The 23729-nt window shown below is 38.9% G+C and overlaps 1 protein-coding gene across 1 annotated transcript in view; it reads right to left on the bottom strand.

The window, feature by feature from the left end:
- CCDC80 (coiled-coil domain containing 80) overlaps window positions 1-23729 on the bottom strand; it is a 59237-nt gene that overhangs the window by 3775 nt on the left and 31733 nt on the right. The window contains exons 4-7 of the mRNA XM_007516325.3: window positions 17819-17955; window positions 15574-15722; window positions 7923-8026; window positions 5360-5440 (exon numbers count right to left, since the gene is read on the bottom strand). Of these exons, the coding sequence (XP_007516387.1) occupies window positions 5360-5440; window positions 7923-8026; window positions 15574-15722; window positions 17819-17955 (471 nt within the window). The remainder of the gene's footprint in view (window positions 1-5359; window positions 5441-7922; window positions 8027-15573; window positions 15723-17818; window positions 17956-23729) is intronic.

Here is a 23729-nt window from a genome sequence, read left to right as displayed (position 1 = left end):
TCGTGCAGTTAATAAAACCATGCAGGTTTGGGGCTCCCCCCAAAGGGGTTTGCCTCTTGCTTCCGCAATTCCCACAGGAATTCCAATCATAGCTATTGATATACAGGATTGTTTTTTCTCTATTCCCTTACACCCACAAGATTGTAAACGTTTTGCTTTCTCTGTTCCTTCTATTAATAATGCCAGCCCTGCCGATAGATTTGAATGGGTGGTACTGCCCCAGGGCATGGCTAATAGTCCTACTATTTGTCAAGAGGTTGTTAAATCTGCCCTTTTTCCATATATTCATAAGGGCCTTAAGGTTTTTCATTATATGGATGACGTGTTAATATGGGGAGAATTAGATACAGATCTCTCCGCCCTACGTGATTTTCTAATCCCTGCCTTAAAGAGAAGTGGACTTAATGTAGCTCCTGAGAAGATACAGCTAATCCCTCCAATATCTTTCTTAGGCTCAGAGATTTCCCTAACGCAGATTCGTCCTTTAAAACCTTGTGTTACTTTTCCTTCTAATCTCACTCTTGCTTCTTTACAAAGTTTTCTTGGAAATTTGAATTGGCTTAGGCAGTATCTTTATCTGCCTACGAGCTGCCTGCAACCACTGTTCGATCTGTTAAAAGGAAACAAACAGCCCTCCTCAAAGCGTATGTTAACCCCCGAAGCATCCTTGGCTCTGGAAAAAGTTAACCAGGCTCTCCAGGACATGCACCTCGTTCGATTCTCCCCCTCCTCTCCAGTAAATCTTCTAATCTTTAACTCCACCCCCACGGTAGTGGGGGCATTGTGGCAGAAACATGGCGTTCTCGAATGGCTTCATACGCCAGTAGGCGGAGCTCCAAGACTCCTTACCGAGATTGATGCCTTAGCATTTATGGTTCGCCAAGGAAGAAACAGATCGGTTCAGGTCTTAGGAAGGGAACCAGATTCAATCATTCTTCCCTTTTCTCTCACTGATACAGAATGGCTCATACGCCACCATTCTCGTTTTGCCATAAGTTTAATGGGTTTTCCAGGACAATTAGATAATCATTTTCCCTCTAATAATTTGATAGCTTCTTTACCTCTGTTGCCTCTACTAGTACCTAAACTTTTCTCTCGAGATCCCATCCCCTCTGCTCCTACAGTGTTCACTGATGGTGGAAAAAAGGGAGCTGCTGCCCTTATATATTATCCAGACCAGAAATACCCCAAACCTCTCTTTACTGAACTTCCTGATAATTCCCCTCAGTACAAAGAACTTTATGCTGTTTTCCTTGCATTAAAAGCTGTACCAGAATCCTTCAACCTTTTTTCTGACAGTGTGTATACTGTTAACTTACTTCCATGGCTTGCTCGATCTTATGTAAGAATTGATGACAACCCACTTTCTCCTCTTTTAATTCAAATTGCCTCTATGCTCTGTTCTCGAACCCATCCACTGTATGTTCAGCACCTACGTTCCCACAGCCCTCTTCCTGGTCCCCTGTCCGAAGGGAATGCTGCAGCTGACCGCCTTGCCTCCACAGGAATTCTCCTAGCCTCTGTCTCTAATCCTGCTGACTTTCATTCCCTAACCCATGTTAATCTTAAAGGTCTTCGAGCTCGATTTCCTGATATTCCTCTGCCACAGTTAAAACGTATTCTTGCTACATGTTCCTCCTGTGCAGGTCTAATCAAAACACCTGCTATTCAGACTCTGGGGGTTAATCCTCGAGGTTTAAAAGCCAACGCTCTTTGGCAAATTGATGTTACCCACATACCTAACTTTGGCAAACAAAAATATGTGTTCGTCTCAATTGATACCTTCTCTAAGTTTATGTGGGCTACAGCTCAGACTGGAGAAAACTCAAAAAAGCTTATAAGCCATATGCTCTCCTGTTTTGCTGTAATGGGCTTACCTCTTCAACTTAAAACGGATAATGGACCTGCTTTTACCAGCAAACAATTTAAAGATTTTTGTTCCCTCTGGAACATTACTCATACTACAGGCATTCCGTATAATCCACAGGGACAAGGCATTGTTGAGAGGGCCCATCAAACTCTTAAGGCTCAATTAAATAAAGAAAAAGGGGAAATGTACCCCCCTAATATCCAGCTGGCAAAAGCCTTAACTACATTAAATCTCTTTAATATTTACAAAAACTCCAACCAACCTCCTATAATTCTTCATTGGCAAACACCACCCACCCTCCCAGCTATTAAAGTCAAATGGAAAGACCCACTTGATAAAATTTGGAAAGGACCTGACCCCCTGTTGACTATGGGGAGGGGTTTCGCATGTATTTTTCCACAAAATTACTCCAAGCCTGTTTGGGTTCCTGCCCGCCATGTCCGGCAATACCCACATGATGGTGCTGATATCCCTGAAGAACAAGAAACACTGCAAGAAGACTGGCTGCAAGAGGACTGGCTACAGGATGCACCCCAGGATCCATAATACAGCATGGCAGAATCAAAAAAAAAAAAAAATCTGATTCACAGAACTTCCCCCCCCCGAATGAATGTCTTATGCTATGACTGGCCAGTTGTGTTTTGTGAGTGAGTGAGTGAGTGAGTGAAAAAAAAAAAAAAATTGAGTGACCAAAATTTTTGTATGACCCATTGTGCTCAGAGTACTCTGAAAGTTAACTGACTTTATATCAAACGGCTGGATGCAGCCATGGTTTCTGGAGACGTCCAGAAACAGTCCATAAATTATTCATTCCCCCTTTTGATTTCTTTTTTAAGTCTTGATACCAATATGAAATGTTTAGTCTTAAACTGTGTGAGTAAAGATGGTTCAACTATGACAGTAGTTCTAAATTCACATTTGAAATGATATATCTTATTTACAAGTTTTTCTCCTCCTGTGTGTTATAAACTATATGTTTAATATGCGTGTTTCAAGTTTGGTAAACATTAACTTAACAGTTAAATTGTAACTTCGAAGTTACATTTTTACGAGAAGAGGTAAAATCAATTCATTTAAGTAACTGAGTGTTTAAGGTAAAACTCTAAATATTCAATGTGACAATTCTTCATCTCCTAAGTTAAAATACAGATTCTCTATACAGGACATTTTTGGAGGGCCCCCAAAAATGTCCTGTAAGCTATCTTGTGGAAATTAATCCACAACAAATTTGGCATCAATCTGATATTGTAAATGTACCAAAAAAAAAAAATTGTCACTAAAATGTGTTAACTCTAGTAACAATAGTCAAATAGTCTAGTAAAAATAGTCAAGAATCAATATATGTAACTTAAACTTGGTATGAAAACTTTGCTATATAAAGACTGCTACATGAGGTCACGTAAGATGACCTTTACACAAAATTATAAAGATACCTAAACCAGTTATAATCATTGAGTTATCAATTGTAGTAAACTTCTAATTTGTTACAAAGTTTTTTCATAAGTAATTGACTACAGCTATGACAAGCCTTCGCATAAAGAAGCATCTGCTCATATAGAATCCACAGAAATCCATCTTGGACCCCTGACCTCTGACATCACCCACAATTACAGCCATCCCCAGAAACCCATGATGTGACCTGACACGATCTGGAGAACCTGATTCACAGACTCCGAAGGACAAGACTTTCCTACTGCCTTTCTCTCAACCATCGGTGTCTGCTCTTCCTGCTTCTGTTTCGCCCATCATGTTTTGGCAGTTCCAGGTCACTCTCTACAGAGAAGAAAAGTTCCGGTGGCCGTCCTCCTCCATCAAGATAGACGTGTGGCATTTATTTCCTGGCCGTTGACATTGGACTGATGCTTCTATAGAACTTGCTGGACACTCCTTTTATACTCCTGGACTTCTTGAAGAATGACTGTAGCAGGCTGACTCGGGATTTTGCAATGCCAGATCACCCCTCTAGCCCCTCGGCTTATCAGGCCCCCACTCCTCCACCCATCAGGCTCACTCTGTCTCTTGCTACTCTTACTTATCCCTCCGTCTTGTGCTAGTTCTTTTTAAAGACACTTACACACTATCATTCTGCTTTCTACCCAACAGGTTTCCGTTCACCCCTATACTGCTATTCCCCTGACAGAGATGAAGCCTTTTACAGACATTGACCCAGTTATATATGGCCATTAAGTAAGAGGAAGATGTTGGGAAATTGTGAGGATATGGTTGAGCTTGGAAGGGCTTGAGCCTGAGGGGTGTGTCAATCCTGTTAGTCTCTCTCTCTACGGAGAGGTTGAGCAAGGAGGGACAGTAGAACCCCAAAAAAGGTGTGCCTCTTATCAGTCTCCCTGCCTCACAAAGTGCCCCACACTCCTGATACTATGGCAAAAAGTTAAAAAGAAAGGGGGAGATGTTGGGTAGTTGCCATCTCCCCCTGGCTTCTTCTTATCCATATGCCTATATAGGGATTTACTGATCCAAAGGTTTGGTCTATTTACATAAATCACTTTTACATAAAGCACTCCAGGGCATTGGTGGTTCAGTTATAGGATTCTCGCCTGTTCCGCCCCCTCCTTGTCACACTCTGATTTTCACCAGTCACTTTTCTCTCCACCCTCTCTATATCACATCCTGTTTCCACCCTACTTGGAGAGTATAAAAACAGCTGCTCTTCTGATTAAAGACACTTGGAAATTGCTTTCCGGCTCCGAGAGTTCCAGAGTGTATCTCCTGCGGAAGTTGGTGCAGCACGCGTTCCTGATCCCTCTCCCACACAGCAGCCTAGATCAGCTCCAGTTGAGTTCTCTCCAACCCAGAGAGCACCGGCTCGGGAAGAAGTACCCTCAGGCTATCCCGGCAGTGCCATGGTGTCTCACTTTCTCTGTGTCTCTGTCTCTCTCTTCCTGTTGTCACCAGGGATTCACCACTTTGAGATAACTTTTTCAGATAAATAGCTGGATAGACAAAGAAGCAGATTGAGAGAGAGAAAGAGAGAGAGAGAGAAACTGAGAGAAAAGAGAGAAAGTGTGTGTGTGTGTGTGTGAGAGAGAGAGAGAGAGAGAAAGAGAGAGAGAGAGAATACAACAATGAAGCTTCCTCCAGTGTTGTGAGAGCCAAATTTGAACCTGTGTTTGCATGGCAAAGCGGCTTCACTATTCAAGTGATTTTCTCTGGCTGAGATTGAAAGGCAAAAAAGAATCCGCTGGTAAAGCAGTGGAATTGCACAAGTGTGAGGCCCAGGTAGACAGAAAAACTTTGTCTTATGTAAAGAGATTGATTTTGAACTGTGTTTACTTTCTGAAACTTTTAATTACTTGTAATTTTCTTTCTGCTTTTCTGACTAATGAGCGCACACAGACATACACACACACACACACACACACACACACACCAAATTCAGGAGCTTTTCTTCGCCATAAGTGAAGACTACAGCTGCAAATGATTTAACTGAAGTGAACAGTGGCTCATTTGATTTTAAAATAACAACTTTACCATTAATTGAGAACAATTCTAAAACTCCTCCAACTTCCTCTCCAACACCTAAAAGCTTCAGAATGGTTATATGGTGCAGACCTGAAAGAAAAAAAAAAAAAAGAAGATGCTATAGAACTCTACAAAGCAAGTCACCTTTCATTTCCAAAGACCAGTTATAGCCATAAAAAAACAAATATTTAAATTTAAGAATATTATAGGAGATAAGCTGATTAGGCAATGCAATCAATTTAAAGTTTTTCATAAAAAGAAATATCTTGAAAATGAGCAAGTACGGACTTTAGGCCAAGCAAAATTATTTCATTCATGATGAAATAAAACCTTCTTTTTAAACCATAATTCTCACTCTATGATTATGTGGCAAAGCAAAAAATTAGCAGTAAGACCATTAAAATATTTGAGGTAGCCTAAACAGAGTAATGTTTTGAAAAAAAATGTTCTGCCTGAAGTTATAGCAGTTTAGGTGGATGACTTGTCACAGAGAAAATAATTACAGGCTCCCTCATTGTGATTGCTAACTAGTCTGGGTTTCCTTGCACAAAAGTTTGTTGGCTTACAAACCTGTTCTTAGCACTTATTTAGAGGCTCCAATTGTAGCATGCCCACCCTCAGCTAAAGTTTCAGGGAAGGAGAAAATGTCATGCATAGGTAGCCTGGAATTCTTTTGAAGATGAAGCACACACATCAGGGAATCAGGAGAACAAAACTTAGAGAATAAGGAGGCTAAGAATTCCTTATAGCAAGATTTCATGGTCTAAGTCCAAATATCAGTATAGTCAGGATAATCACTCAGAAATAATGTGACTATTTGATGGTGCTTGTTGTCTGTGGGGTGGAAACTGAGAATGGTAGTTAGTGAGCTTTGTTGTTAAGGGGGGCTAGAAACCCAAGCAAAATGCTGTTCCTTCCTTTCTTACACCCAAAGAATTTTGTGACCATTGATCTTCCAGAAAAGTGAAGCATTCTAAGCATTCTGTTCTGTATACTGAGTTGGATTTTCAGAAGGGAAGATCATAAATTTAATGATTGAACAAGTAATGAGAACATTACTTGTTCAAGTTTTCTGTATATTATAAATTGGTTTGCTTACACTATTTTGTGCAGAGGATAAAAGTGAAATATCCCCCAATAACTACTGCAAAGACTTCTCTAGGAAATTAACAAACTAGAGGCCAGATAGTATCGCACCTGGTTAAGTGCTCATGTTGTAGTGCGCAAGGACCCAGGTTCAAGACCCTAATCCCCACCTGCAGGAGGAAAGCATCACGAGTGGTGAAGCAGGACTTCAGGTGTCTTTCTTTCTCCCTCTCATTTTTTTTTTTTACCAGAGCACTGTTCAGCTCTGGCTTATGGTGGTACAGGGGATCTTTCTCCCTATCTATCTCTATCTCCCTCTCCCCTCTCAATTTCTCTCTGTCTCTATCCAATAATAATTTTTTAATTTAAAAAAATTAAAAAAAAGAAATTTAACAAACTATGACCTTATTTCTACTCTTATAATAAGGGGTTATTAACTCTATGATCTTCTTTCTTACCCCATACAATTGGTAGCTATAAATAATTTAAAATATGCTTTAAATCACTGGCTAAGTCCAATTTTATATATAGTGGTGTAAAGTCATCAATTATAACTTGATAACAAGTTATAATTGTTATCATTTAATGTAAATTAAAATGTACAAATTTTCTCTCCTTTAAGCTATGTTTTTTGTTTGTTTGTTTTTGATCACAATTCCAACTGTTATTTAGTTATGACTTCACGTCTTAAAACTAGAATGTAGTGGCAGAGGAGGCGACTTAGCAGGTAGGGAGCAAGATTTGCCCATCTAAGGCCCTGAGTTCTATTCCTGGCACTGCATATATCAAAACTAAGTGGCAGTCTGACCTTTTTCTGTCTCTCATGTAATAAATAAATTTATCTTGTAGTCTGGGAGATGGCACAGTGGATAAAGTCCTGTATTCTCAAGCATGAGGTCTTCAGTTTCAGTTTGGTACCTGGCAGCACGTGTACTAGAGTGATGTCTGGTGCTTTCTCTCTTTCCTATCTCTCTCATTAATAAATAAATAAAATCTTTAAAAAATAATTCATCTTTAAAACTGAGATCTATTTATAATTTATAGGTTTACCTAGCCTTTCTTAATGCTTTACATAACTTACACATTCTCTTTAGCATAAACATGGCTTTGTAATTAAGAAATGGTGACGATTTATAGGGAAATACCTAATGCTGATAATGGTAAGTACTACCTGAATAAATTATGATACCTAAGTTTTAAGACCTCGAAACAACTTTAAAAAAGAAAAATTAAAGGAACAGATATCTTAAGACACTTTAAAGAAGAGCCCGAGAGTGGTGAATATTGGGGGAAAAAATAGACACCAGTTGACTGAAACCACAGTCTGAAAGCAATGTTATATTCAATATAAATGAGTAAGTGTCTGAGAATCTGTGATCTGTACTGGGCGATATTTAGACAGGCTAAACTTCCATGTTCCATTTCAGGACTGACCAGGATGAGAGAGTGGTATGGGAAAGCAGTGATGATGAGACTTCTCACTCACCAAAATTGCATGCCTGACCACTGAGGGCAGAGAGCTGCTGTGAATAAGCCCAGTCTTCATCATTCGGAGCAGAGATCACAAGCAACCGCCTCCTCCATCGGAACCTGGAAAAGAAGCATAAGGCCTTAAAGGCTAGTGTGTGAATGCAGGGACAGTTTGTCAGTATCCTCTGTGCTAAGTAAAAAACACGGACCCTCAAATAGTATCTCACAGCTCCTTAATTGCATTACTAAATTGCATTCCTACGTTTCTTTCAACCTCTGTGGCATCTACTTGATGCTTCAGGCATGAGTCTGGTCACCATGCCTGATGAGGTCACTTCAGGGGAGTTGTAATTGCTTAGAGATAATAAAGATCGGCCCAAATCATACGTTAGCTTGTAGCACTGGAAACTGGGAAATTAGAAGAGACCTGAAAAAAAAAATTCAAATTCTGGTATAGAACCCTAGGGCTTGTTGGGGTTAAGTAAGACATATATGGGCAGGAAGTAAGGAATCTGGGTTTAAAAGTGGGTGACTATGACAGAAACAAAGAAATAGGAGACAAAATCCCAGTGAATAAGAAAAGCTTCTTGGCAAATTAAAGCCTTATATGTAACTAGTGGTTCTTCCAGAGGCCAATTCTCAAATGTCCTCTTGTATCATCAGAAGGAACCAGCAATCACGGGGGACCTTTGTGATGTGGAAAGGGGCCAAACCTAGAGCCATAAAATTTTAGAATATGTAGTAAACTTACTTCTGCAAATAGAGGTCTAAATCATATGGTAGTGGGGGGATAACTCTGTCTTATGGCTGCAAAACTTAAGTGCACATTTTGACACTGCTATATTTGGGTATCCTTGAGCATATCATTCAGTTCTCCTGATTCTATTTTTCCTTGTCTCTAGACTCAAAACTAGCACCTACTTCAAAGAAGCATTGTAAGAAACTCTAAAACCATCAATGCAAGTTTCTACATGATGGCATGGATATAGTGTTTTAATCTTCAGCTTTCTAGATGTAGAATTTTGTCCATTAACAAACCTTCATCTATCGTAATGCTATATGATAACCTATTTAATCTTTATGCTTGTGTGTCATTTTCACTATCACAGAATGTTTTCCTTGTTAGAGCTCAGTGAAGGTCTGGCCTATTATATCATTTTACAGATGACAATGTGAGACCAAGACAAGTTAAGTAGCTTGCCCAAGTGGTATATCTAAGCAATGGTACCAAAATACACATTTCTCTGAATTCTGATCCATTAGAGTCCTTAGGCCTCCACCGTCAGAGTTGCTGGTGTTTGGCTGTCACTATCAGGGACCCTCAGAGAGTCTGAAGGAGAAGTGGTATGCATTCAAGAGACAGTTAAATGCAGTTGTCTCAAATTCTACCCTCTGTTGATAAAGGGTTTTATTTTTGTCTTCAGAAAAAGTGACAGTTGAATGTTAGTGCGCTCAACTGAGCTGGATATCAGTTGATTTTATTCATGTCTTCCTTCCCCATGCCCCGTCTAGCCTCAGAATGAATATGGGAATTTTCAGCCCCAAACAAAATGGCCTCTTGTGGGAATTGCAGTTTGGGTGAATGAGAGAAAATGATAGGCTGATGAAACGCAACCTCTGAATGGATGCCTGTAGCTAGTCTTGCCAAGAATTGCTTGCTGTGACATTACATTCACTTCCTCTGCTTGTTTTTCTTCAAAAGGAAAAAAAAAAAAAAACAACTAATATTTCCACTGAGGATAGGAAGATGAATGGAGCATGGAGGAGGGGAGAGGAGAGTGTGTAACTGCCCCAAGTTTCCTGAGAAATGGCACAGAGACTGCTGCCGGTCACAAACACTTTCTCTTGTACTCTCCCTGCTTCTTTAGGAGGCCTGCCAGACCAGCGCTGCCCTCCTGTCAGACTCCACACAAGGCCAGCCTGCCTGGCCTCACACAGACAGAGCTGCAAGGCATCCAGGAGGAAGCTATTTTGGGAGAGGTATATTTTCACTTGTTTACCCTGTATGCACCACTGAATGCTGACCAGGTTAGAGAGGTGTGAGATTGAGAACTCTCTGACATAGACACAACTAAGAGAAGGTCATTTTTTCTTCCAAGTAATGATTCCTGCTTCCACAGACCTTATAACATCTAAGGCACCAGCTAAGATACTGGAGGAAATACCTTCCACAGACTCTAAGGAAATGTGAATGTGAATGTGAATGTGAATGTGGCCCAGCATCTCTTTTTTGCAAGAACCATGTTTCTGTTACTTTAATTTCTAAATTCTACAAGATGTGGGGGTGGAGAGTGGATGATGGCACACCTGGCTGAGCACATGTTACAAAGCTCAAGGACCCAGGCTCAAGCCCCCGGTGCCCACCTGCAGCAGGAAAGCTTTGCGAGTGTTAAAGCAGTGCTGCAGGTGTCTCTCTGTCTCTCTTCCTCTCTATCATCCTCTTCCCTCTCAGTTTCTGGTTGTCTCTATCCAGTAAACAAGTAAAGATCTTAAGAAAAAAACATTAAATAAATTAATAAACAAATTCTACAAGATGTGTGCGAGTTTGCTTCTCTTAACTGGCACTCCCAAATTAATGTGTATTTGCCTACCCTCTGGGGCTTCTGTTTCAGAGAAAGGTAATTATACCCTTAGTATCCCTAAAAACCAGACTAGCTTCAGAGTCTGGTCAGCCTAAACCAGATTGTACAGACCTACCAACAACTCAAAAAACTTAAGGGAAAATTTCCATTCAGTTACTGATTTTTTTTTATAGAACTGTTAATTATAAAAGAGAATATTTTTTCAACATCTTGACTCTTTTCAATTTGGATGTGTTTACTTGCATCTTCTTCTCTTTTACCTCCCTTGATGACAAAATGTCTCTGATAGCTGTTTAATAAGTGATTATATTACTACTAATAGTCAACTTTTATTGATTACTGATCTGTGCTAGATTCCAGCCCCCTTACCTTTAGTATTGAATTTCTCTTTCACAATCATCTTAAGTTGAGTAGGTGTACTTATTATCTCCATTTTGCAACTGATAAAACAAAACCCTAAAAGGCTAGGTCATTAGCCTAAGTTTACTCAGACAGTAAATGTAGAATCCAGGAACCAAATTCAGGACTCTATTACTTATGCCTTCAAGCAATATGCTATTTCATTTTCGTTTTTCAAATCAATGATATTTATCAGCACAGTGATTTCATGAGTTGTGACCACAAGTCATACTTGGCCATGACACATTCAGTTTATAGTTATACATCATTCTGACTATCCATAAGAACCTATTCCTCAAACATTAATGAATTTGAGTCCATATAGCTTACCTAGCACATGCCTATTCAATTAGAAAAGATGTGCACATCTGAGAATCAAATAAGTGTCATTTCCAAATCGGTGATCTGCCAGAATGAAACATGAGCTTTGTGCATAAACACAGTTGACATATCATCTTTCCCTTTCAAGTTTTGAGACCCATGGCACAGTGATTATAATAAGCACATTATCTGGAGATAGCGAGAAGATAACCCCCCTCCCCAGGGAGTCTATCCATAGCTGCCAGTCTTAACATCTGGCCCCAGTTCCTTGGTTACAAATAATACCAATGAACTAGATGGTCTGCTTCAGAAGCTGAACAACCAAATATATTAAGGGAGTGCCATAGGTATGAATCTTTTAGTACTAGAAGACTTTGAATTAAGAACACTGTTGGAAGTGAGGTGGTGGTGCACCTATTTGAGCACATGGTAACCATATGCAAAGACCAGTGTTCAAACCCCTGCTCCCTACCTGCAGTGGAGAACTTCATGAGCAGTGAAATAAATCTGCAGTTATCTTTTTCTCTCTGTCTCCATTTCCTGTCTCAATTCTTCTATGTCTTATCAAATAAAAATAAATTACAAAGGAGGAAAAATCTGTCAAGATTATACTAATTATATATATATATATATGTTTTTGGAAAAGTTATGGCATATGTTTCTATGTTTTTCTATGCAAAAATATATGATGACTTTTCTGACAAACCAGTATGTTTGTATTACTTATGCAGAAAGAATTTAAGTTACTATGAGACTTACCAGAATTTGACTTAAAAGTAATGACCTTGAAATTTAAATCAGAATATGTAATCAAGTAATCGGTTTATATGTGCATATTTAAATTTATCTCATCATACTAAATTTATATGATTATTGAGAATCTAAGAAAATCTTGGATTCACTGCATTTTAAAAATGAACTTATCAAACCTATGTATCATGGATTCAGAAAGGTTTTGCTTCTTTTGAGCAAATGATTGTTTATAATACTAAAGTTTATTTACTACTGAGTTTGTAAACAAGTTCAGACATTATTCAAAGCCGATTAAAAGTGATATCTAAAAATTTTTAAGTATAAGTAGAATACTGAAAATTAAAATTCTAACTTAAAAGTTTAATAAAGAATTAAGGTCTAGAATGTTTAATTTGAATATATTTAGCATTAATTATTAAAATAAAAAGTATATGTATAAAGAATAAAGAATATTTTCTGGGAGCCAGGTAGTGACATACCTGGCTAAGCACACGGACTATAGTGTACAGGGACCCAGGTTCAAGCCCCTGGTCACCACCTGCAGGGGGAAAATTTCCTGTGAAGCAGTGCCACAGGTCTTGGCCTCTCTCTCTCTCTCTTTCTCTCTCTCTCTCTCTTCCTTCCCTCTCCCTCTACCCCCTCTCTCTCTGTCTCTATCCAATAACAAATAAATATATTAAAAAAGAATCTTTTCTGCCTAAAACAAAGAAGATATAGAGAAGAAACACAATACACTTCAAAGGTAGCAAAAAGTTCTTATCATTTGCCTCTAGTGAAATGTTCTTGACCCAAAAGTTGTTTCAGGGTCTCGATAGTTGGACAGTCAAATACTCAGTGGGATTCAAAAACCCTTCCATGACCAAAATAATGGTGTGGAGACTGATGTGAATTTTCTTTTTTAAATAGAGACAGGCAGAAAGAGGATAAAAAACAGCATTATAGCTTCCTTCAGTGCAATGAGAATTGGACTTCTTAGAACTTGGGCCACACATACGGAAAAGTGCTGCTGTATCCAAGTGAGTTATTTTGCCATTTTAAATCATTTGAAAAACATACACCTTTCACTCTCATCCCAGATGCTTGTACTGCACTGAAAATTTGGACAAAGAACATCACATTCCATTCAGCTTTGAAATTGTTCCTTTTGGAATATCATTCTTTTGCTTCAATCTCTGGGTTTGAACTAAAAATATGTATCCCATTTTCAAAATAAGTATTAGCTAAAAACATGGGGTTCATAAAAACATGGTGATGAGTGGCCCGGGAGGTGGCGTAGTGGTAAAGTTTTGGACTCTCAAGCATGAGGTTGTGAGTTTGATCCCCGGCAGCACATGTGCCAGAGAGATGTCTGGTTCTTTCTCTCTCTCCTCTTACCTTTCTCATAAATAAATAAAATATTTAATAAAAAGCATGGTGATGAAATAGCATAAATATTATGCTAAAAGACTTTTATACCCAAGTAGGAATAATCCCAGGCTCAATCCCCAATAATACCCTAAATTAGAACTGAGCAATCCTCTGAGGGAAAAAAAGAAAACAAAACAAGGAGAGAGAGAAGCCGGGATATGTCACTGAATCCTAAAACTGACACAAGTGCTGTGTTGAAGGATACCTACTCTCTTCCAGCATCAATTGTTTCATCTGCAAAATGGTATAGTATAGAGGTAGGGTTATTTCCTATTGTAATTCTCATTTAAAGATGAGGGGTTTTTTTTGTGTGCGTGTTTATTCAATTTATATGAATTCACAATAAGTAAGACTAATTATTGTTACCATAAGTCAAAACAATGGTGATCCTTAGGCTTACAAAGCCACCTAGATTAAAAATATACAGAGAAAATGATATTTTTTTCATTCAACAAGTACACATTGGGGGTTGGGCAATGGTGCACCTGGTTGAGCACATGTTACAATGCACAAGGACCTAGGTTTAAATCCCTAGTCCTCACCTGCAGAGAAAAAACTTCACAAGTGGTAAAGCAGTGCTGTAGGTGTCTCTCTGTCTCTCTCCCCTTTCTCTCTTAATCTCTGCCTTAATCTGTCAAATAAACAAATAAGTTTTTTAAAAAGCACACATTAAACACCTATCATATACAAAGCAAGTGTATTGACTCCATGACAATCAAGTTAAGCCCTATGAATTCATAGAACTTAAAAACCTCTAGACGCTATATGTTATTAAATAACATTTATCATAAATTTTGATAAGTACTAAATTTGGGTTTACTGTTATATTTATGTATTTTCAGGTTTACACAGCAAGGGATGAGGCTGTTTTTTTAAATATTTATTTCTTTATTCCCTTTTGTTGCCCTTTTTTATTGTTGATGTTATTGGTATTGTTATTGTTGGACAGGACAGAGAGAAATGGAGAGAGGAGGGGAAGACTGAGAGGGGGAGAGAAAGATAGACACCTGTAGACCTGCTTCACCACCTGTGAAGCGACTCCGCTGCAGGTGGGGAGCCGGGGGCTTGAACCGGGATCCTAATGCCAGTCCTTGCGCTTGGCACCACCTGTGCTTAACCTGCTGTGCTACCACTCGACTCCAGGGATGAGGTTTTTACAGCAGATTAATTGAGAAGTATAAGATCAACACAGTAAGCTGTAGACCTCCAAATTTCAGTATGGAAAAAAAAAAGGGTAAATTTATGCTCTTTACACATTATACTATCTCTTAGCAACCCTCAGCCTCCTGCATCTAGAGGAATTCAGATTATTTACTAACTATTGACTTTCTCACATATGGAGAATGTGCTGTTATGGACACAAGTAAGGCAGTTTTACCCAGTGCTTCACAATTAACACTACACTTTCAAACAAATGCTTGCTGTATTTATTGATCCCCTCAGACACATGGTAATGTTTGGATAATGTTTATACTAAAATAACTACGGTTTTGTTGTGTGTGAAACTTCTGCAACTTTACATCTCTTATCACCTCCAAAGCCCTGCAGAATTTTGCTTGAACATTGGGTAGCATTCAAAGAGGAACTGAACTGTTTTTATTTTTGTTTTGTACTCTTCCTTGTGTATATTCTGAAATTTCCCTGCCATAGTTTTTTTTTAATAAAGCACATTCTCTGAGGAACCAACGGGGGAGTTGAGTCAAGAGGATTTCTACTCCTGAAATCTAGTAGGGTTTTTGTTGTTTACTTCAGAGTTGGAAGGAATCAAAATATCAAGCCCAGTCTTCTGAACCCTGTTTGGAACTGGCAAAGGCTAAGTACATAAACATGTAAATGCTATAGCAAAGCCTTCTAAATTTACTAACTAAATAAAATTAACCCTCACAGAATTCTGTATTCTTTGCTTCAAACAAACAAACAAAAAAAAAAAAAAAAAAAGGAGGAGGAGGAGAGAAAAAGGCTGTATTAAGTCACTTCCAAATCAGTATTTAAGTATGGAGTTCACCTCAATCAACCTTATGACCCAAGTCACTAGCTCACAGGACAAGGCTAAACCTGTGACCAGAGGGCTGTGAAGCATTCTGCCTTTCAGAGGGAAATGTTTTGCTGTGTATACACACAGAAGCAGCTTTGTGTTGGCATTTTCATGAGCCGTTTCAGAACACATTCCCATATACCTTTTCAAGAATTTCAAAGATAGTGTACCTGGATAGAAAGTTCTCTAATGACTGCTTCTTGTCTTCCTTGCAAACAATGCCTTCCTTCTTCTGCTTTTCCATGTCTTTGATTCGGGACTGGAAAGTATCGACCAAATCGAATACAGACTTCATTGCTATAGGCACCTCATAGTATTGCTGTTTAAGAAAAAATAGAAAGTGCATAATGTATAAACATGCCTCTACTCTCTGTTCAAAGGATACAAGAGAACTGAGGGATTGGGGTGGGGGTGTTAAGGGGGGATCAGAAAATCAGAAATTTGAAGGTTCTTTGTTTTGCAAACATTCTTGCAACAATTCCTATGCTGGTGTTTTGAGTTTGTTAACCCATGAAACAACTTTCCTTTATCTTTTACAATTTTTTTTAACTGCATACCTCTTACTGGAAAGGATATATAATTTCTTCATTACAGGTTCATGTCCCTATGCCTCATTAATACAACTGGAAAGAAAATGAGAAACACTATCCCTAATGAAGACACGGAATTAACAAAACATGTTGGGATATCTGACCTTAGCAATAAAAGTAATTTTCTATAAAGATAAAGGCCTGTGGTCACTGGGAATCTGCACAGATACTTTGTGAATCCCAGAGACAATATTATTGACTGAAAAAAATCGCTTAAAACTAGGTCGCATTTGCTTCTGTGTCCTCAGAAAAGTTGGACTCCAATAATGAAAGTAAGTCAGTTTCTGGGACTATAACTGCCTGGGCTTAAGATAGCAACGTGAGATGGATTTGGGGACTGGCTGAGCAAAGAGAGCTATGTCAACACAGCTTGGGTCTGTGCCCTTGGTGGGAATTCAGTGAGTGTATCAGAGCATGTGAAAACTGGTAGAAATATTAGGAATGATCTAGTCCAGCCTTCCACTTTAGAGATGGGAGAACACAAGTAAGGAATGAATTAATGAAGGAGTCTCTCTCCAGATCCAGACAAATATTGCAAATTGAATTAGCAACACTGGAGACATAAACAATCTTCTTCTTAGTAATTTTTTATGTAAACTTGGTATATCTCAGTAGACCAGAATCATCATTAAGACAGTGAGTTCTGTGGGTGGGTGATGGTACACTCAGCTGACAGCACAATGTTTAAGGACCTGGGTTCAAATTCCTTGTCCCCACCATCAGGGGAGGATATTCATGAATGGTGAAGGAAGGCTGCATATGTCTCTCTCCCTTTCTGTCTCGTGTACCTTCTCAATTTCTGTCTGTTCTACCAAATTTAGGGGGGAAAAAAAAAGGAAAAAGTGACCACCAGGAGCAGTGGATTCACTGAGTAAGCATCAAGCCTCTGCAATAACCCTGGTGGCAGTAAAAATTAAATAAATAAATAAAATCCAAATAAGAAGACAATGAGTTCTTAGGCTCATGTGGATCTGAAATCCAGCTCTCAGTGGATGACTAGACTAGTTACTTATCATCCTGACTTTCTGATTTTTTTTTTCTGAGAAAATAAAAGTAATAGATTTATTACTTATTGTAGACATTTGTGATAAGGATTGAAACAGTTGAGTTGTCTGCTTTATGGAAAATACTCAGTAACTTAGCTGTTTTGTTATAACTATTGTGGTTACATGGCAGTTTTTCACGTTTTAGAAATTTTTCATTAATTACAGGAAGAAAATAGGTGTAAAACTCTATTGTCTAATTATTATTGAAACAAGAGGTAGCCTTCTAGATCTCCCATAGCAGACCTGTGTGAAACCTGGGTTTCATGAAAACCGAGGTTTAACATTCATTAGTTGTTATTCCCAGAATTAAATGGGTAACAGAATTAAATGGGTAAAATGGTTGCACATAATAATGACTGACTAAGTGTCTAATGAATGTATGCTACTGATGTTAGAAAAGAATTTAATCTGAGTCAAGTATCCAGGCTATGGGAGAACACTGAATACAGTCTTTTCCAGAGACCACATTTCTTTTTTTTTTTTTTTTTACCAGAGCACTGCTCAGCTCTGGCTTATGCTGGTTCAGGGGAGCGAATTTAGGACTTTGGAGCATCAGGCATGAGAGTCTGTTTGCATAACCATTATGCTATCTACCCCTGCCCTAGAGACCACATTTCTTCACACAAATCCTGTAGGACAAGATGAAATATTTGGGACATTTTGAAATTTTTCTATTTATAAAAAAAATTATGTTTATCCATATATATAATGGACTCACTGGCAAAATCTTGAGTTACTTTCCTAAGGAATAGGACACCAGCCCCAAAAGTAACCAATACCTTGACTCTCAGGTCCACATCTGTGAGCACCATGAAGAAATCATTGTAGGTCATTCCATACTCTCTCCTCAGCTCGCTGATAAGATGTTGGTCTACCAAGTCTTCATCATCCACCACTCTCATGGGTTTCTCATTATCTTAAGACAAATGAAATGTGAATGAAATTGGATATGGCAAGATAGGACCCAGTGGTATGATTGATTGATTGAACATTTGGGACCTCTAGCCTGAATTACATAGAACATTAGTTACATATACTTGGATAACATCTTGTTGAACGAAAGTTTATGGAATGAACAAATAAATACAGAATGAACAAATAAATACAAAAGCAAATGAATAAGTAAACACATTTTGCAAGTTATTTCTCTAAGTTACTCTTTTGCATTTCTGCCCACCTTGGTTCCAGTGAATCATAAGGAACAAAGTAAGAAAAAAGGCTACTAAGTCATCCTTACAGGAAGACTTGCCAACTCATTCCCATGAGTCACCACTCTCACACACCAGGGAGCTAGACCCAGATACTTTGTTTGGTTTTATTCCATTTAAAATTTCTGCTTTAGTTAGTTTGGCTTATTTTTATAAGCCTAAAATCTACTTGTAACCCTCCTTTTTGTTATATTGAGTCACTTTGAGATTCAGTGAATCATGTTATTCTTAGGAGAAAAAATTAAAATCTTTGTCCAAGTCTGGTTACAGATTCATTTTGGCACCAAAAAAAAAAAAAAAAAAGAAAAGGATGAGGCTGGGCCTGAAGTTGAAGTTGGGTGTCATGGGCATGGCAAAGTAGGCATACTACACAAGTGAGCTATTTTACTAGATCTGCTGGTATGTATTCTTTAAAATGTTAATTCTTAATGTAAATTATTATAACTTAAAAGAGTTCCTAAAGGTCTCACTGGGTTAGTAGGAAGTATGAAGTATGTAATTTCTGTGCCTGGCAAGCATTTTGGAAATAAGACACATCTGCTTAATTCTTCCCACCTATACAAGTTACAATGTTTCCCTTATGCCCATTGAAATTTTATCTGCAAAACAATTACCTATGTTGAAAAAAAAATAGCAAGTACATAATACAAAAACAGTAGTGAATAGAATCTGTTGGTTATCATCAGCACTGCACAATGAACTAATAGCACAATGAACTGTTCTGTGGTATTCGTCACTATTAGCCTCTCCTTGAGAGGCTGCTTCTGTCACGTATTTCTCCTCTTACAGAGAAATTCCTATCACCCGCCCAAGCTGGTTTCTGCCCAGGAAGATCTACCTGCGAACAAGCCCTGGCCCTCTCAACTTACATTGAAAATGGATTCCAGAAGAATTTAAAGACGGGTGCTGTCTTTGTTGATCTCACAGCAGCCTATGACACGGTCTGGCACCATGGTCTCCTAGTCAAGATCTCAAGATGCCTGCCTCCATGGGTGGCCAACACTATATCGTTTCTTCTCCAAAACAGAAGATTCTGGGTGCATCTGGGTGACAAGTCTAGCAGATGGAGACCTGTCTCAAGTGGCCTCCCCCAGGGCTCTGTTCTGGCTCCTACGCTATTTAATATTTACATCAATGACCTCCCAGAAACTTCTTCAAGGAAGTTCATCTATGCTGATGACATCTGCTGTGCAACTCAGGCATCCAAGTTTGACATCCTCGAGGAAACACTCACGAAAGACATGTCTCTGATATCTGATTACTGTAAAAAATGGCGACTAATCCCTAGCTCTGCAAAAACGGTATCATCTGTTTTCCATCTACACCATGCCTCGGCCTCGCGTGAGCTTAATGTGCAGCTTGGCGATACGAGAATCTGGCATGAAGCCCAGCCAGTTTATCTTGGCGTTACTCTCGATCACACTCTGTCATTTCACAAACATCTCATAAAATCTGCAGCAAAGGTGGGCGCGAGGAATAACATCATTGCAAGACTGGCCAGCTCCTCATGGGGCAAGAGCGCTTCCACACTATGATCATCATCTCTGGCATTATGCTATTCCACTGCAGAATACTGTGCCCCAGTGTGGTTCCGTAGCACCCATGTCCACTTGGTCGATTCCAAATTATATTCCTCCATGAGGATAATTTCTGGAACCATCCGTTCCACCCCGGTTCCATGGCTGCCAGTTCTTAGCAACATCGCCCCGCCAGATATTCGTCGGGATGCGGCATCATTTAAGTTCATTTCCCACGTCTACGCTCGACCGGACCTGCCAATATACGCGGATATCTTCGCCCACCCTGTCCAACGCTTGGCGTCTCGTCACCCAATCTGGTCCCCTACACCTACACTGAACTTCTCTGTTCCAGACTCTTGGAAACAGAGTTGGCAGTCAGCTGAGTTAAAGAACAAACACCTCATCACAGACCCCTGCAAGCGTCAACCCGGCTTTGACCTAGCACATTATGACTGGGCCCTCCTCAGTCGCCATCAAACAGGCCATGGCCGGTGCACCGCTATGTTATGTTCCATCGCTGGGGAGCCAGAGATGACCGGAACTGCCCCTGCGGCTCCAGACAGACTATGACCCACATAGTCAACGACTGCCACCTCTCCAGATTCAAAGGAGGTCTCGAAACTTTACATCAGGCTCAACCTGACGCTGTTGACTGGCTACGGAAGAAGGGCAAACGCTAAAAGAAGAAGTCACTACGATTTTGCGTACTTGGAACTACATAGACCATTACATTTTATTGATTAATGGGGTGGTTAATCTGATTGAAAATTAGCTATTACTTTAATTTATTTGATTTAAATAATTGAAAGTACATTAACAAAGAGCTTGCTTTATCCTCAGAAGATAAAAATAAGAAAGGAAAGTATCTGTTTTCCTCCCTAAATCGCACCAGTTCTTTATGGTCCAGAGACATGGGAGCTGAGAGACTATTGCAGAATAAGCATTCTCTGAAAAGTTATGTCATATATATAATTTCAATATGCATTTTCTCTGTCACTAAGTAAATATAAATGAATTAAAAATATCTCCTAGGTTCTCGTTGATTTTTGTTTAGCCTATCTCTGACTTGTGAAATGTGTTAATACGACTCTAGCCTTGATAAAAAGGAAACCAAGAAAAGAAAATATATCCGTACTGGAATAAATATAGGAAAAGGTCCTAAAGGACATATAACTGAGAGCAATGTTGGTCTCTGGGAAATAGGAAGAGGTGAGGTGGAAACTTTCATAGATGTTTATTATATACATATAGTTTTTCACATTATGACAAAAAACACATTTTAATCACAAGTAAAATTAACACTAATAATGATAAGAAAGTCATTTTAAAATGTGTTTTATGTGGTCTGAGAGATAGCGCAGTGGATTAAGCACTGGACTCTCAAGCATGAGGTCCTGAGTTCAGTTCCCGGCTGTATAGTACCAGAGTGATGTCTAGTTCTTTCTCTCTCTCCTCCTATCTTTCTCATGAATAAATAAACAAATATTGGCTTTATATGTCCTTAACAGTGATCATTTTAAGATTTTTTTATCTTGAACCTAGCAATTACTAATTTTTAATTTTCAACATATGATCATTTTTCTTTTATTTGTCAACAAAATATTTGTCACCCATGTCCTGAACTGATTTTGTACTGGGTGCTGGATTAAAAAAAACAATTGGACACGGTTCAAGTTCTAATTAGAATCAAAAGTAGCACATTGTCATCTATCTACAGTTAAAGATGCAAAAACCACTGAACAATTGAGATAGAATTTGGTAAGCATAGTTAACTTTCAAAAGTGATTCAAATCTTTACTGTTTCTCTGCTCACATTTTTTTGCCTAGTAACTGCAGCATCCTATTGTGATGAATGAATTAAACTGTTCTTTCTTCAGATTCTGATTGGATCTATAGATTTGCTTTAGCCAATTTAAAATGATGTTCACATAAGTGACTCAAGCAGGCTAGAAATGGCCCTGCAATTTTGGATTGTTCCTACCACTGGCATTGTCATGAATATATACCCTCACTAGCTTTCTGAAGTGTAAGGTAAGCCTAGTTAAGTCTCATCACAGCTAGGATTATTCAAGATCAACTGACAAATCTGTTGACCATTAACATGGGCACAAGTTCAACTAAAATCAGCAGAACCTCCTTGAAAACCTACAGCTGATTGCAAACACAAAAATAATCTTACTAAAGCCCAGTACAGATCAGTTTAACCTTACAAGCTTGTGACTATATTTTTTTTCTTCTTCTTCTTCTTATTATTATTATTAATCATTGAGATGTATGGATCTAATGTCAGGGTGCAGAGGAAATTCTCCCACTTATCTGGGGTCTTCTGAAACTAAACAAATAAGCAAATTAACATCAGATAAATTAACAGGAAGAAATGACAAAATTAAAAAACGGAAGTATAAAGAATTTACAGAGTTCTGGGCGGTAGCGCAGCGGGTTAAGTGTATGTGGCGCAAAGCGCACCAACTGGTATAAAGATCCCGGTTCAAGCTCCCAGCTCCCCACCTGTAAGGAGGCTGCTTCATAAGCGGTGAAGCAGGTCTGCAGGTGTCTATCTTTCTCTCCCCCTCTCTGCCTTCCCCTCCTCTCTCCATTTCTCTGTCCTATCCAACAACAACGACAGCAATGACAACAACAACAATAAATAAAAAGGGCAACAAAAGAGAAAAAAATGGTCTCCAGGAGTAGTGCGTTCATAGTGCAGGCACAGAGCCCCAGTGATAACCCTGGAGACAAAAAAAAAAAAAAAAGAAAACAGGGATGGGTAGATGAAAATTTTCTCTGAAAATTAACCCTTTGTACAGTGTGTTCTTGAGAGCCCTTTCCATTAACCTACTGTGTGCAAATATCTAATACCTGCTAATCTTGATATATTGAATTAAGGTTTAATCTAGTCATCAGATAAACTGTTACTAGTATTTTTTAAACTCTTCTGTGTTTCTTTTCCTTTCTTTCAAAAAAATATTTCTTTATTCATTTACTGGGTAGAGACAGAGAGAAACTGAAATGGAAAGGGAGGACAACAAGACACCTGTAGCCCTGCTTTACCACTCGTGGATCTTGCCCCATGCAGATGGGGACCAGGGACTTGAATCCGGGTCCTTGCACATTATAACATGTACAGTCAACCGAGAATACCACCACCAGAGCCCACTGTTATTAGTATTTAAAGAATGATAATATCTAGATTAAGAGATATCTCTAAAAACAATTTTTATATATGAAGTCAGGGTAAACTTCTAGAAGTAAGATTAACAGTGTGAAGGCATCCCTTGCTCATCATAAAAAGCATTCTTCAAGCCATTTGCCTTAGCGCAGGATATAATCCTCTAAATTTACTTTAGAATTTATAGCCATGTAAATTCCTTTTTTTATATAATGGAGTTGACTTTTCAGAGTTGTTCACCTTGAGGCAAAAGGGACAGAATTTTAAATTACCTGCATCATTTTTTTTTTATTTCTGCATCAGCTATTGATTGCAAACTCTTCCCTTAAAAGGGTATTGTCGAGAAATTGTGAGGATGCGGTTGAGCTAGGCAGGGCTCACAAAGCACCCTGAATTCCTGATACTATGGCTTATCTACATAATCATTGTTTTGCCTGAAAGATCCCCACCCATTCCATTCCTTTGATCTATCTTCTTTCTACCCTCAAGACCCTCCCTGCCTGCAGGGTAGTGTTAATCTTACCAGTTTTAAAACCCTTGCAACAGTTGCTAAGGAAGTTTCTACCTTCCCAGCCCCCTTTTGCTTTTCTCTGCCCCTTTCCTAGCCATTTCTGTTTCCGACTTGCCACTTCCAGGTCTGCTCTTTAAAAGCCTTGGCTCTCTGATCAATAAAGAATCATATTGCCTCTCCACCGCCATGAGCTCTATTCATGAATCAGCTCCCTTGCTTTGCTGAGTGAGTTCTCTCCAACCCAGAGAGTATGTGCCCGGGAAGAGGCATCCCCACACTAGC

The sequence above is a fragment of the Erinaceus europaeus genome, chromosome 9 (genome assembly GCF_950295315.1).
Source record: "Erinaceus europaeus chromosome 9, mEriEur2.1, whole genome shotgun sequence".
NCBI classification, from domain to species: Eukaryota; Metazoa; Chordata; class Mammalia; order Eulipotyphla; family Erinaceidae; genus Erinaceus; species Erinaceus europaeus.
Note: the sequence above shows the minus strand (reverse complement) of the source record. Positions and strands in the feature narration are given on the sequence as shown.